General features: G+C 31.2%; 1 protein-coding gene across 1 annotated transcript in view; it reads left to right on the forward strand.

Moving 5' to 3' along the window:
* LOC110995327 (tolloid-like protein 1) overlaps positions 1 to 17709 on the forward strand; it is a 56495-nt gene that overhangs the window by 20570 nt on the left and 18216 nt on the right. The window contains exons 3-9 of the mRNA XM_022262436.2: positions 7843 to 8090; positions 8169 to 8734; positions 8818 to 9330; positions 10043 to 10221; positions 15413 to 15519; positions 15963 to 16086; positions 16494 to 16634. Of these exons, the coding sequence (XP_022118128.2) occupies positions 7843 to 8090; positions 8169 to 8734; positions 8818 to 9330; positions 10043 to 10221; positions 15413 to 15519; positions 15963 to 16086; positions 16494 to 16634 (1878 nt within the window). The remainder of the gene's footprint in view (positions 1 to 7842; positions 8091 to 8168; positions 8735 to 8817; positions 9331 to 10042; positions 10222 to 15412; positions 15520 to 15962; positions 16087 to 16493; positions 16635 to 17709) is intronic.

Consider the following 17709-nt stretch of genomic DNA (forward strand, 5'->3'; position numbering starts at 1 on the left):
CGACCTCAGGTATGAGAGTCACACGCTGGAGCCACCAGGCCATCACTGCTCTAGGTATTTAATCTTGTATTAAATTATTATACAGTTGTTTTTTTATTTGCTTTGCAGTTGTAGCTGAACATATTTTTCATATTATTTTCCTTATTATGATTGCCTATCCGCCATTAATTATTTAAGTTTTTGGTGGCACTATATTAAGAGTTTATATGTAGCACATTGAATAAATACATATGTAAATAGGGCACTCCTTCCCACGTTACTTATAAACCTCACCCAAAAACCCATAAGCTTTTAAAACAGTCGATCGTAAAACAATATAATCTTTTTTCACGTAACAAATGAACAAAGAAAAACTATTCTCTAGTTTAAAACTGCGCAATCAACTCTCTGTTATCGGTTATTGAATTTCCCTTTGAAGATAATAAAAACCCGCATCAGCTGCTTTGCCAATAAAGCTTTTCAGCGCCAATTATTATCTACTATTATCTACTTCGATGTCTTTTAATTTCCTTGAAATCAAATATTATTATATCTACTTTGTGTTATATTATATATATTGATATTCGGGCATCGATAATCGATATTCATTATTCATTTGAAGACCCAGGTCGTGTGTTCGAATCACGGGGTTGCACCAATGTAATTTTCTTACTGTCTGCAATCAGCTTTAGCTCTTACATTGAAAGCAAATATTGTAATGAATCCGGTATGTCGTAAGCCCAAAAATCAACACGATTCAGTCACAAAAGACTGATTATCCGTTTGTTTAAAAAAAAAGATCACAGAATACAATCTGAGGCCGGGACGCATATCCGCTCGCAGCTGCCCGCGTGAATTTCCTGTATTATAGAAAAAAATGTTATTTGTTCATTATTCGTTATATTTAAAAGAAAAATTTAGTGTTAAATCTCGGAGACAAAGGCGGTAGAACCACGTTTTAAAAAAAATAATAATTATTACCACTCATGATAACATTTGAATCGTACGACATATTGGAATAATTCAAAATAAAAGTAACAGTTAATGAAATAGTCTTGAATACTAAGTGAATTGTTTCAATAAAGTAACGAAAAATATGGCCTAGTTTGAACTAGCGATACTATTGAATGTTTTTTCATGAATATTGTAGTTTTTGTAACATAACTATATATACATACTGAACTTGTATTGATGTCTTCTATGAAACTGTAGTACATCACATTGCTGTCAATAGTTCCCGCATCGTCGCGTCGGCGGTATAGCGATTTCTGTTTGAATGTTTTTTTTACACCTAAGCTTACTTTTTTGAAGTTTTGATATAGATTATTGAAAATATTAGAGAGTACGACACACATAATACTTACCAATTATTTACCTTATACATATTAAATAACAATTATTTAGATAATATAAAGTTTTATGTCATTTAAAGTATTAGGTAGGTAGGTAATCAAACAACAATACTAACTTACAAAATACTTTGCCCTTAATTACATTTATTGAAAATATATGTAAATAAGGGCAAATATAGGATATCGTGGAAGGAATTTAAATCGACGACTGCTTTTTGAAATCTTCATATGAATTTTAAAATCATTTACTTATCAGCTTTAAGACTGTTGATAAGTAGATGATTTTAAAATTCTTAGTAAAAATATATTATAAGCCATAATAAGTCATTGGTATATAGCCTGATTGGATGGATTCCTACTTAGTTAAAAACAAATTTATCAAGAAAACGGGCACGTCTTTACTCAAAAATATTCGACTTATGTTAGCCTTAATAAGATAACCCTATAATATGTCTGCTATAATTTGTGGTTACGAAACTTCATACTTTAATTCTTTATGTTACCTACACTTCCGTTTAAAAGCGAAATGTGTCAAAACAATAGAGTCTGAATGGAGTCGGTATGGCGTGCGATGATAATTTTAAAGTTGGCTTCGAAAAGGCAATCTCTGCGCAACACCAAGCGTAGTTAAACAATGCCGCTGGGGAAATAGATTAAGCGGCATTTTAGTGAAACTATTTTCAATTGAATTATCTTTTCTAATGATATATTATGTTTAACATATATTTTTTGCCATACATTGATGAAGGTATATTCAAGGCTCTATTATAATATGTACTTTGTGGAAAGTTTTGTTTCCGTTAGTCTTAGAAATATCTATCTAATACAAGTGCAATGAAATACTATTTGATGCGCGTGCGATGTTTACTTATATTATTAAAAATCTGCACATCTTTTTATTAAGTTTTGTAATGGCATAAGTCTCTGTATTCAGAAAATTTTTTTATGATAAATTCGTTCCAATTGTATACTAACTAGGGTAAAATGAAACAAACAAATAATGGCGGTATCACTTAACATCAGGTGAGCCTCCTGCCCGTTTGCCCCCTTGATCTATAAAAAAAATAATTAAAGTATAAAATTAGTTCTACCATAGATATAGAAAAAATATATGCATTTTATGATTTAAATGAGATATTCGCCTCCAGTTAAACATTTCACCCGCTTCATTTACATAGGTACATTAGAGACGACAACTTAAAACAGTACCAACCGCTCGAGCACCTAAAGATTGATACTAAATTTGAACTTTATTTTTATCTGGTAAGGTTTAAATTTGCACGTAAAACAATGTTAATGGAGGTGTTTTGTGGCCGCAGCAGAAGTAACGCAGAAATTATCGTAAGTACCTCATAACTTGAATGAGAGCAATTTTTCAAAGTGAATTTTCTATTAAATCGCCCATTCTTTAATGTTATTATTTACTTATGTCCGCTTTCGCGAATAATTTTTTGATTTACCTTAATCTTCACCTACCTAAGCTATAGATTTAGAACTTTATATATACAATATATACATCAAAACAATGGTATTACTCTCAGGTACATACTATATTTTTCGGAATCGAAAAAAATTCAAATTCCACTTTTTCATATTTGGATACTACATTGACTAAATATTACGGATACATTAAAAATATTCATCAAAAAATCCAAGAAAAGTGACGGATTTGATAGAAGCATGTTATTTTTCTAAAAACCTGTGTAATTTAATAATAATTTTTATTTTGTTTCAAAACAAACCCTTTTTGTTGCTAGTATACCAATTTTCATTATAATAGAATATGATTTAAAATAGTTTTGACAAAAACTAACATGATTATATTATTTTGAAATGTCTACGCTGTAAAGTTTACCATTTTTCAGATCCGTCAGTATTCTACGACTATGACGAAATTATCAAAGCCAAATCGGCCTAGAACCGTTAATTATTATTATTACTATTAAAACTGTTTATTTAATTTTCGAATATTATTTTTTTTTTTAATTTAATTAAATGAACAACTTTTTAATAATTGATACTTATAGTCAGCCCATAATCGTTATTATAATGAAAAGTAATTCATTAGTACCTTTAACATTATAGAATCAATAAGAAAGTAATTGATTAAGTTAGGGAGTAATAATAATAGCACTAATTTAATAAAACACTTTTTTACGGATTATAGTTATGTATTATTGTATTTAAACTTATAATTATTTGGACATAATTTTAAATTTAAACCGACGTTTCGCGTGCTTTACAGCGTGCGTGGTCACGGTGACTGAAGACAAAGGTGTTAAATGTCAAAAAGTATTACAGCTGCAGAAAATGTTGCGTTATCTGTATTTATTTCCCCGGAGTTGGTATCGACTAAAAGATGTAGGGTTTTTGCAGAAATTGCTCACGGTGTCCTCCATTTTCGCGGATTGTTTATTTTGAGATTTTAATTTGGATATTATTGGATCCCAGGTGTTTGATAATTTTAGGCCGTCCTCTCTATTGAAATTGGCGTGTTTTTTGATTTCAATGGCTTCGCGTACCAATCTTGGGAAGAATCTTTTTTCTTTCGCAAGTACTTTCGGTTGGTCAAAGCGTATGTAGTGATTAGGCCTATCTAGTGTGTGTTCACAGACTGCTGATTTTGTGTGTCGTCTATGTCTTATGTCCGCGATGTGTTCCTTGAGTCTGCTGGACATATTGCGTTTAGTTTGCCCTATGTAAGACAGGCCACAGTCGCAATCCAGTTTGTATATACCTGCATCTTGCAATGGGGTGTTACTTTTGATTGGTCTTAGGAATTGCTGAATCTTCTTTTCAGCAAAGAAGATTCAGCAGTCTGTGAACACACACTAGATAGGCCTAATCACTACATACGCTTTGACCAACCGAAAGTACTTGCGAAAGAAAAAAGATTCTTCCCAAGATTGGTACGCGAAGCCATTGAAATCAAAAAACACGCCAATTTCAATAGAGAGGACGGCCTAAAATTATCAAACACCTGGGATCCAATAATATCCAAATTAAAATCTCAAAATAAACAATCCGCGAAAATGGAGGACACCGTGAGCAATTTCTGCAAAAACCCTACATCTTTTAGTCGATACCAACTCCGGGGAAATAAATACAGATAACGCAACATTTTCTGCAGCTGTAATACTTTTTGACATTTAACACCTTTGTCTTCAGTCACCGTGACCACGCACGCTGTAAAGCACGCGAAACGTCGGTTTAAATTTAAAATTATGTCCAAATAATTATAAGTTTAAATACAATAATACATAACTATAATCCGTAAAAAAGTGTTTTATTAAATGTGTAAAAGTTATGTTAATAAAAGACAATACTATAATAATAGCACTAATTATCCGAAAATTTTCGCGTCGGAAATATATTTAGTAATATTGTCTTTGTAGAGATTGTGTAGTAAAACGTGATTTAACCGCAAAGTATTGAATCTTATACCGAATAAGACGACTATAAAAAGACAATAATGCATTGAATTATCGTTCTACTATAATTCGTTATTATATATTGAAAATATAAATTAAATTTTTAGACATTAAGATATCTTTGTAAATATTGTATAGAAAAACCTTATCCCCACATATTAGGCTGTCAACATCAGAGCAACGCGCTTCGGTACACCGCTGTTACTGCGGTAAACAGCGCAGTGAATCAAACAATTTGGAACGACGAGTTAAATCTTAAGAAAAATATAGAATATATCATTGTAGTTTAACAAGAAAAGAGTATCGGCGGAGGTTCGGAATGTGGAGTTTGAAGGCTTTTACCTATTATATATTATAAGTTATATAACGGTCAAACAAATCTCATAAAGATTTAAAAAATCAACACCAATTTTTTTACGTTACAAAAAAATGAAAAGGTGATATAATAAGTCGTGAAACAATTTTAAATATTTATAACGAACAATCATTTCCAACAGAATATAATATTCTCCTTGGTTCAAGTACATATTTAAATAAATTTTATTCATTTCGTGGTCAGTCTCAACAACCAAATTTTATATGTTAATATTCGACTAATTACGTAAAAACTTTTTACAATCTACAGCATCAATACTGTATTGTGGGTCTTTAAACCCAATGCCAGGACGTGTCGTCAGTGGCAAACTGCAGCATCTATGTATAGATGACAGTTAACAATTGCATAACATAGGCCTTGATAACTACACGGGCCGCAACGCAAGGTCAATAGCATACCTATTGTTCAACTTAGGTTACACTTTATAACTAGTTTCTGGCCCAAGTTCCATCCCAGGAGTCTTGTATTGTACGTGGTAAATAAAACTTTATTTGTATATTATACCAACACATCAATTTTGTTGTCTTCATCGTTACTGTTTTATTACTAATACAAGATTCAATAGTACAACAAATTCTAGTAAATTGGAATTTCCTTATTACTTAAAAGTGTAACTTACTTTCAATAACGTAAAGTCATATTCTGAAATTCTTGCATTGACCCTTTTATTGACAAAGATCACCGAGTAGTTTTCACGGCCGGAATGTATGCACAAATATATACGTATGAAAAATATGGCAAAGTATCATAAAGATCCTATATATAGTCTTTATATAACATGTTTTAGCATAATTGGCAGGACAACATTCTAAATAGGTAGTCGGCATATTACAAAGGTGCTTACAAAATAGAAATGTTAACGATGACATGTAACTCTAATAATTTTGAAAACTAAATATCAATGGAGAGGTTTTTATTACCTATGTATTAGCCCTATTCATTTGCGTGTTATGAAACTTGATAGATGTATGACATAAAACATATTATCAATTGGAAACTAAATTAACTTCATATTAGCTTTAGATATCAAAGACGTCAATATGTATGTATGTCCAAATATTATATTTGGAATACGCGGCATTTGATTTACGTAAATCAAGACACACTTGTGGTACATCTACATAAAGTTTGTCTAGTTCTAAAACTTAGTAATATTCTTCTTATACTTCAAATGAAATTCTTAACTAGTTTCAGTTTAGTCCCGAACTAGTAAAAGTGCGGAAATTGAAACAACGTAACAAAGAAATAATAAATTGCTTTAGTATTGTGAAAGCTCCGTTGAATGCTTTTATTACTGTTAAAGCTTCGGCTTATAAACTTAATGTGTTCCCCATGTGAATCGAACTTTAATTTTATATTACAGGAATCTATTATTAAATACTGCACATACGATTCCTCGGGATTCATACCACATTAAATTTAAATTGTAACTCAAACAAAAACTCGCAGATACCAAATAAAAGTTGTCTATTAGAAGAGTTGAATTACACTAGTTTTTACAAATGAGTTCGTGAATTATACGAGTTCGTACGTATTTTGAAAAGAGAATAGAACTCACAGGCGAAAAGTAAATTTTACCAAAGTTTTTTTATATTAGTCGAACGAGGAATTGATTCTCGACAAAAAGATTTTGCCAGAATTTTCTGATTACAAGGACTGTCCCAGTCCAATTGACTTAATTTGAAATCCCTTTCATATATGACATTATTTACCCACAAAAGTAACTGGCCATTTATCAGTCAATAACGTATTGTATCGGAAAATTGTAATCGGCAGCTATAATTAACGTCAACAAGGTGCCACAATGAATATTCATATTCCCAGGAACTATCGTAAAGCATGTTATCCAATTCGCGTCGTGTATGCGTGTGTTGAGAATTAATTAATTGGCAGCGAGCGTTGGGCCGCAGATGGGGCAGAAACATGCGGTCATTACATTTTATGGTCGTAGCAGATGGCAACGTCGCTAATAGCTTGCTGCAATTCACGCGCACTACGGCAGCTACGGCGAATTTGAAATTCAGATCAATTTGATTATTCAGACATAATTGGATTTATGTCCGGACGGTTTAATGGCCATAATACCAGTCAGACAAACAAAAACAAGGATATAAAATGATAATAATATCATAAATGTCACTCGTCAAAAAAGTGAGATAGTTTGACACCACTTTTTATAAGCATAATTTAATGGCTAATTGGTTCATTTAATTGGCTGGGGAGTTATAAACATCATAAACCTATTCCCATTATGTCCTCCATTTTCGCGCATTTTAAAATCTCAAAATAAACAATCCGCGAAAATGGAGGACACCGTGAGCAATTTCTGCAAAAACCCTACATCTTTTAGTCGATACCAACTCCGGGGAAATAAATACAGATAACTCAATATTTTCTGCAGCTGTAATACTTTTTGACATTTAACACCTTTGTCTTCAGTCACCGTGACCACGCACGCTGTAAAGCACGCGAAACGTCGGTTTAAATTTAAAATTATGTACAAATAATTATAAGTTTAAATACAACAATACATAACTATAATCCGTTAAAAAGTGTTTTTCTTTAAATATGTAAAAGTTATGTTAATAAAAGACAATACTATCATAAACCTATTTTGCATTGACGACCAAAGTTTTGTAGAAGTATTTAAAGTAAAGCTTCATTGAGATATTTAGGATTCATTCATTATCTGTTCTATTTGCAGGTAACTTTCAAGGAGATATCGCAATACCAGACGTCGATTATTACAAACCTAGAAACTCTCCGAGTTCCTCTAAAATTAATAAATCCCTTCAAGAAGAAGTTGAAAGACTAAAAAAGGAAGTCTTGTTGGAAGGTCTTCAAGTAGAAGAAGAAGGATTGCCTGACATTCTAAGAAAAAGAACCAAACAACCTTTACATTTATCACAAGAAAAACCGAAAAAGTATAATGAAGCTTCCATTTCTTCTAAGGTAAATAACATAATAATCTTTGGAAAATAGTATCTTTCTTTTTTTGTGGTTCTTACTTAATTTAATAATATTTTTCAGGTTCTTCCAGCAGGGCTAGATAAATCTCTTTTGCTAAAAAATGGGAAATTACCACCAAGCGAAAATTTAGATTACTTCGAACCTATCAACTCCGTAAATCAAACCAATCATAATATTGTTGTTGATAACTTGACAGAATCCGAAAGCCTGGAACAAGACGGCGTTTTAGTTGTAAACATTTCAAATGATAACGTGTTGAATCTTGACGAACTCTATACAAATATTAAGTTGTCAAATAATTCACCTAAAGCAGAAGAAGTCAAAAATAAAATTCAAAGTAATAGTCGCGAAATAACTGGAGATTCTAATAATAATAACAATATTAAATTTAAGTTACCAGAAAACGCAACAGTAGCACCTGCACCAACGAACGGAGACTTGTCATCTAGTGTTCTAGACGAAAGGAATCAAACTATACATAGAGCCGATAAAACAAGGTATAAACTAAAACCAGAGATAAATGAAACTAACGATTTACTAAAACCAACGGAAAGCCTGCAAACGTTGATTGACGACTCCAGTGAACACAGGCGGCACAGAAGAAGGAGACATGGTAATACCAGGAGGTAAGCAGAAATGAGTCTATAGTTTTTACGATATTTGATTTATATTTAAAATTGTATTTATTATAATGCAAAGTTTCTTTCAGACTACGCAACATACAGTCGATTGAGGAATTGGATAAAAACAGATCGAAGTGGTCAGAAGAAGACTATCAACAGAAAAAGAAGTTTTTTCGACACCATAAGAAATTTCGAAATGAACTGGAATACAGGAAATTTGAAATACCAGAACATGAGTTCGAAGAAAAGTTTGACGTTAAGCCACCACCAAAAGTGCCCTTAAAGAACAATACACAAATGTTCCAGGACTGGTTTTTTCGCGACTCTGATATAGACTTAGAAGAAGCCGATAGTCATTTTTATAATAAAACTGAGGATAAAATTAGGCACCGTAGTGCTCGCGCGGCGACAAACAGAAAAGAGCGGATATGGGAAAACGGTGTAATTCCATATGAAATTGACGGGAACTTTAGTGGGGCTCATAAATCTCTATTCAAACAGGCTATGAGGCATTGGGAAAACTTTACTTGCGTCAAATTCGTCGAAAGAGATTCCGAACTACATAGGGACTACATTATTTTCACAGAGCGGCCGTGTGGGTGAGTAAGCCAATATAAAACAGAAATTCAACCTAACTTCACGAACGTAAATGTTTTATTATAATAGAATAATAATATATAAAAGAATAATACAATTTTTAGACGGCGATTATAATAAATTCTAAATGAATGCGTAAGCAATTTTCCTGTTTAATCAAATGAAGCCAAATCGATCCAATTGGCGAATTAATATCGAGTTAATACAATTTCATAATCAAATTGCCATTGCCCAAATTTAATTAATTTCGTTGGATGTTATGTTAGTACAGATATTTCATTTCTAAATTAGATGAATTTACGCCATGTCGTTACCTCATTTTAATTTTTATAATTTTAATTAAAAACTGTGTTAAAATTATCCTACTGGCTATCTTCTAACCTAGAGCTATCATTCTACGCTTAAAAATTCTATAAGTGCACATGTTACATTTATTCTCAAAGCTAGACCGAAAATAATACAATGTATTATGTGTTATATAATTATTGTACATACAGCAGGATTCACTTTCACAGGACTTTTTGTCATATAGTCAATATAGTATCAAAAACTAACATTATATGCGAATACATGTAAAAACTATTATAATTTTTGACGATTCAAATTAAAACCACTAACAGTACGGATAGCAAATAGATTAGCACAGTTTCGTTATACATTGATCATTTGAAAATTGCTATAAAAATACTACTAATAAATTTTCTTATATATCAGGTGTTGTTCCTTTGTCGGAAAACGTGGTAATGGCGCGCAAGCTATATCAATTGGAAAGAATTGCGATAAGTTCGGTATTGTTGTACACGAGTTGGGTCACGTTGTTGGCTTCTGGCACGAACACACGCGACCCGACAGAGACAGGCATGTCCAAATCATCAGGGATAATATAATGACAGGTACGTAAATAAACATTTAGACATATATATTATTATTAATTACAAACAAAACACACACACATAAATACACAACACGGCAGTAATCAAAGAGAAAAATTTAAATAAAAGATATAAAGAGAGGTATATTATTTTTTCCCTTTCCCCTTCGGTCCGTCTCAAGCATATTTTTTCGTCATTTATCACAGTACATTTATCTGTAAACACAGTTTTATAATTTTCGTGTTTAACATTACAATAGTACCCCGACGTATCGCCTACATCACGAATTTATTTTTATTATTAATGAAACAATATTCCTAATAAAATCTCACTACTTAAAATCACTTTAAGTGTATAAAGGTATGTGTAATTTAATAATAGTTTTGTAAATACAGACCAACTTCTTTGCGGTCAATATCGCACTACCTCTATTACTAGGTTAACTAAACTAAGTCAATGAGTACAGATACTCTTTCTTAATACAAAACCTTATTTTTCTTATATCCGATCAAACCAAGAACCCCATTATTTATGTTTACTGATACAACGTATAACATATTGGACACAATATCCCGCTTCATTTGCTGTCCCTAAGATAAGAATAATAAATAATTGTCGTACTGAAAAAGGCTTCGATACAATCAAGTGATTATTTATCAGTTATCTCTGGTGAACGGCAAGCGATAATTCCAAAATGGTGAAAAACATTTACATTATGCAGAAAAACGATATGAAATGAAATGAAATCGTTTATTTGCTAAGATAGTGGTACAATTAGATACAATTATTATAAAAAAATCGCACAATCCGCCATATAGAAATCGGCATGCAAATGTATATTTTTAACTTTAAATCACTTTACAAATTCGATTTTAATACTATGAATTGTCGATATCATGTATTATTTTTCTATATGTTTTTTAAAAAAGCAGTAATAGCTAAATAAATTGAAATTTAAATAAATTTCAAAAATCATTTGTTTATTTGTTTTAATGATGTTTTATCGCTATTTGTTCCATTTAATTCGTGTTAATTCGGTCTAAATCTTAAATATTTTTTTAATTAAATTAATGCACTATACCGACTAGTTTTTAATATGTGTTGAACAAACCACAGAAAACATTTTACTTTTTTTAAAGATATTTTTAATTATAGAATTGAAATAGTAGAAATATATTTTATCAAATATATTTAAGTAACACGAGAGGGATAAAGACAAAACATCTTTAGTTCTACATATAAACTTTAATAAATGTATAACATAAAGTTAACAATCTCTAAACCAAAAATCGATCTTCGATTAATTATTTAAAAAAGAATCTATTTACGGTAATATATTCATGAAGGTGCTTAATTAATAGCGGAAGTGATTTACCTGTCAACAAATGTAAGCCGTAACTGGAAAATTAAAACGTCTTCCCCGGTTCGAAATTGCTTAAGTGGCATGGCGTGTACTCAATCACACTGTGGGAGCTGTTAACTGTAATTACGTAATCTACTTATACAGACTGTACTAATTAATAATGAAACGATTCAGTTCTCTGAAAGCTTTACATGAAACACAAAGATGTTTAGATTTGTTAGTTACATACAAATATTCTTACTATTCTTATTACAAATTCTTAAAACGGCAACGCACTCGCGAGCCCTCTAGCATCGAGAGTGTCCATGGGCGGCGGTATCACTTAACATCAGATGAGCCTCCTGCCCGTTTGCCCCCTGTTCTATAAAAAAAACTTATAATTAGTATATTTGTTAGCAACCAGCCCCGTCTTCGAAGGGCGCCCAAGGTTTTAAAAAATTGTGGGAATATTAAGCTGGAACTTTGCTTTTCCGTATTTTAAGACTATTTCCACAAAATACCCTTCTACGATAGTACGTGAAACTATCGTTACCATAATAATTGCGTAAATAAATAGAAAAATGGTAAATTTGCTATAGTTCATTATCACAGATTAAAATGCAAGAAAGTTAAAATTTTTACCTTTACACTGCGTACACGTAAAAAGAATAAGGAAATAACAACACTTTGGTGTCCCAGTTCATTGGGGTCACAACACTGCCCCCTAACAAGGTAAAAAGTGGATTTGTAATAAAATACTGTGGCAACACTGTGCTACAAGTAATACAGTATTATTCTTACGAATTTCCAATAAGTTGATAAACTTTAATATCATAACTTCTTTGTTCAGTTGTTCTAATTTCAATTTACTTTTCTTTGCTTTTTTTGGGACACGTACATATTTCTGTTCAAAGAATAACTCGAGGGGTTTTATATTGAATTGCTAATTCCGTCACAGATACGTCATAAACCTGAAGTGTGAGTGCGTCGTGTTACGTGTAGCCTTCAAATGTGACGCTTGACCCGAATCACATTGCGGCTCAAATCTTTACAAACGGCACGTTTGCGTAACTTTATTAATAGTCGTATTTCCTTAATTAATAGAATTCTTAAAAGTTACGTGTAAAACATGGAAATTGAAAGTTTTTAACGGAAACAGGTATTTTTATTAAATGTACCGAAATGTAATGTGTATGCATACGAACTTATTGAAAAAATATTCCCAACTATAAAATAATAATTTAAACCCATTTATGAAATAACAAATTCTTATACAACTAAGATGTAATTAAAAGTACAATTCTTAAAAGGCTGGCAACGCACTCGCGAGCCCTCTGGCATTGAGAGTGTCCATGGGCGGCGGTATCACTTAACAATATTTACAATGTACACATTTTATATCAGGATTTTTGTCGGGTAGTTTTAGTTAGTTGTAGATTTTTTTATTGTCTCATGACTCACACATGACTTGATCATGACGTTATATTTTTTTACATTAATGAATAAAGTGCAATAAATTACTGGATACGCAGTTTACAAAGTAAATCATCATATAAGATCATAACTAGAAATATAACAGGAAACATCGCGTCATGAGTGCTCTGTATTTTTATAGGAAAAGTGTAGAAAAAAGGGTATCACGGTCCTTCCTGTTTATTTAAATTTCGAACAACATATGAATTCAAAATTCACTGAAGTGAAATTTCATGTTTTACCAAAGCGCACTGTGTCACTAGAGACTCAATATAAAATGCTATTCGTAATTGTTACGACTCATAACAATTTCATTGAATAATTATTGACTATTTCACTTTTTCTATGCAAAATATACGTACTACTAAATAAAGTATTATTTAATAGTATCAAGGCTTTTATGCCTAGTATACCTCCTTACTTACTTTACTTAATGTACATTAAAGTACGTGTATATGAAATCCAGTAAGGTTGAAACGGGGCATAGTATTAACTTACCTATTGCTTTCTAGATTTTTTTCTTTCAAGAAAAGTTCTTTGATCTGACATATTATGTCATAAATGTTTTTAGGCACCATACGATCAAGTGTTTATTATGCACATAGAAATGTGCACGATGTTCAAACGGTTTATTTATTATATACGGATTAGGTTGAGAATTATAAGAGAGAATTAGACAATAAACAATATTTTTGCTTCTTACATAAATATTTTGCGGTTCGCACTTTTGCCGACAGTTCAATTATCATTATTCATCGTTTTAAGCCACCTTTTATCAAGCAATTTGTAATTATAGATATATTTTAATGACACGCTATTTGAACTGAATTATCTTAGAAGAAGCTGCGTATTTTTGATATAAGTTTTAGACGCCTTGACAGGCACAGAAGGCTGATCAGCTATATATATATATATATATATATATATATATATATATATATATATATATATATTTATTTTCGTTAAAATTAAGTGAAAAATGCAGTTATAAATATGAATAATAAAAGAAAGTCTATGAATAATATAAATGCATTTTTTAATATATTCTTTACTTTACAAAATAATATAATACATCACAGTATGCTACATTAGAAATACGCTGTGGTTAGTAAGAAACTATAATATGGAAGCATTTTTTTAAATAATAACTGTATCGTGAATATCACGTTCAATTACCCAAAAAAATGTTTTATATGAAAAATTCTCCAAATATTAAGCTGCGCAGGTATTATAATCATAATACTCTCTTCTCACAATTCACATTTGTCAGAGCGTGATTTAACCGTGGAATGTTTTTATGAAATATTTTTTCAGATTTAAGCATTTAAACTTTATCAAAGAGTGTTTTTTTTTTAATAATTAAATAAAGACCATATCAAATCCATACAATTTTATATTGTGACTACAATATTAAATGAATGTAACTAAAACAATTTTTAAAGAAGATTTTAATGAAAAGAGCATATCAAATATTATGCCTGCAGCGAATCTTGCGTGCCCTCTGACATTGAGAATGTCCATGGGCGGCGGTTAATACTAACGCTAGGTGATCTTAACATCAGATGAGCCTCTTGCTGGTTTGCCCAGAAATTTATCATGTAAGAATTTATTTAAAAATTATGAAATAAAATGATGTCTAGTTATTGCATTCGTTTACGAGGGTACCATAATATATTTAAATTAAACTTATTATTTTTAAATTAAAATTTTAATTTTTCTTAATCTACAAAGTTATAATAAAAATTATCAAAAAAAAATCAAAACAAATTTAAAAATTTTGGCCCTGTGGCAGTATACCTATTTTACCTTTACACTATTACAATAGTAATAGTGGGATATTAATCATTCGCAGACCACGATTACTAGTGGTGTCTGCGTCAGTCTATTCGCGATAAACTCTAGAACCAATTCACGGATTTTCATACGCTTATGTTCCAATAGACACTGGGTATAGGTATACAATTTGTTAAGTTTCTATGTAAATTTGTTGTAGTATATCTGTGGACAATGGACATAGGTCGGAATATGATATTTCATACTGCAAAACAATGTGAAATGTTAAAAATGTTGATGTTTTGTATAAGGGACCGTTCAAGTAAAACGTAACGCGTTTTGGAGGGGGGGGGGGGGATAAAACGTTACGATGCGTGGCGGGGATTGAATTATGTGTTACTATTTTCAACTTTCCGATACTTTACACCACAGAAATTGCATCTTAAAGGTGCAAAGTTGGTGGTTGGTAACGAAACGTTTTACTATTGGGTAAAGTAGAACGTTACGGCGCGTGGGGGGGGGGGGGGGGGGGGTTCAAGAACGCTCCCTAAAGTCAAAGGGTAATAATGTATTCAATTCGGATTTATATCCGTAGAAGAAAATCTATTAATAAATATGTTACAGGACAAGAGTATAATTTCAATAAACTGACGGAGGAAGAAGTGAATTCACTGGGGCAGACTTACGACTATGATTCTATAATGCACTACGCGCGAAACACTTTTAGCAAGGTACGTATTGCTTAATGTAGAAACCATTATGCGAAGTTTTATTCATTTATTCCATCATACTTGGGTTAAAGACTTAAAAATATTACTAAAAATAAATTAAATTATCTATTAGTATTTTAAAATATTATTAAGCCGGACTGAAGCAGGTTTAAATCCAGAAAGAACATGTCAACGAATGTAACTGTTATAAGCAATGTTAAGTTCCGGGTGTTTTTTTTAAATTTAATATCAGTTCGGAAGTGTATTGTTGTGGTATAATCGATTCGTCGTAATAAATAAATCCCAATTTTTTAAATATTTTATTTCACCGAAATCTAAAACTCACATACAATGTTATTTTAACTAAAATAGTATTCCATTTACTATTTTAGTTATTTTATTTCAATAACGTTATTGGCAAGCACTTTTATTTATATTATTTACCTACGTATATATTTATCCAGGGTACATACCTAGACACGATATTACCATTAGAAGTACATGGAAAGAAGAGACCGGAGATTGGACAGAGAGTGAGACTGAGTGCTAGTGACATTGCCCAAACTAATCTTCTGTATAAATGTGCTAGTAAGTATTATTATAATTTCTAATAAAAATATATTAATAAATCTCTTCAAAAAAATAGTCTGTAAGACATCCCGTATTGGCGATTATGGTTCAGATAATCGCATTTTGACTTTTGTAATAAGAGAGACATTATTTTTAGACTAATTACATATATAATCTAAAATAATTAATCAAAAACAGCTCTCTTAATTTATAACTAATAGAATTACATATCAGATATAAATTAAAATATCACATAATTTTGACCGCAGACCAGGTTTTATTTGAATATTAATAAGCTTTAGTCGAGTATTGTACATATAACATTACTGTGTAGCTATACAATATTCGATTGATTATATTCGCCCTATTTTAAAATTACATGCTTCATCGTTGCGTATCACATGTCGTATATTGCTTGCTTTCAGAATGCGGGAAAACCTTCTTGGGAAATTCGGGATGGTTCAACTCGCCGGGTTGGGGTACAGAAACACCTCCAGCTACACGGGAGCGTTGCGAATGGCGTATTGTTGCAACACATGGGGAAAGAGTCGTTCTTAATATAACTGGTAAGTGTTGCTTAATATCTCATTAAGTTACAGATATTGTTGCATTTTTTTGTTACGATGAATATATGGTGACAAAATTCGTCTCGTTGTGTCTGTCTCTGTGTTGTCTCTGTCTGTCACATTCCCGCTGATGTGAAATTTGAATGTTCAATTAAAACAGTAAGGTTTATTTGTAATAATTTGATGAACATATGAAATTGGCGTTTTGTAAAGTAGGAACAATAAGTAGAATATACATATTGAATTAAACAAAGTATCCATTGCTATCTATGCACTTTTACCAACATAGGTAAGTTCGTTGATCCTTTTACTAATTTGAATGTGAATCAATAAAGTCTCTGAGGGCGATTACGTCTCCCGATCAGAGTTGAATTTTTTACCTCGCAAGAAGTTATCCAAATTTAAAAAAAGATCGGGGGTCTTAGACATTCCAATCGAATCTCATCTAAATTTGGTAGCTAAGTCTTTGGTAGCGTCTTTATAAAGCAGCTTATAAAGAAGCTAGTTTTCCATCTTGTTTAGTAGTTGCTGACAATAGACATCTGTCGTAATCTTCTGGCCTGATTTAATTAATTTACAGTCGACTACAAACGCTTATAAGGTTAACACAAAGAGGAGGTATTTGTTAAATAACCTAATATTATGAACTAATGACAAAAATAACAATTAATATTTATTAATTATATTTTTTTTAATATAATAAAAAACGGTTTCTCAAGCTTCTGTTGTTGTTCGGTAGTTTTAGTAAGTTATTAAGTAAATAAATCTATATAATATAAGAATTTGCTGGTCGTGTCCACATGTTTTAGGTACGATACCGTTTTTTATATTTATGTTTGTATGTTAATTTTAACATAAAAAATTACCAAATCTGATAACAGCCCTTATTCGAATTAAAAAAAAATATTAAAAAAAACTTTATCAGTTAACTTATTCGACTCGAACCATAATACGCTATATCAATTTAAAAAGCCATAAAAAGTCCAACGCTTAGGTGACAAAAGGCCATTTAAATCCGATCTGCAGTAAACTTTTATGGAGCTTTGAAACAGGAACACAATTGGAAATGTAGGTA

Source organism: Pieris rapae, chromosome 2 (genome assembly GCF_905147795.1).
Source record: "Pieris rapae chromosome 2, ilPieRapa1.1, whole genome shotgun sequence".
Classification (NCBI taxonomy): Eukaryota; Metazoa; Arthropoda; class Insecta; order Lepidoptera; family Pieridae; genus Pieris; species Pieris rapae.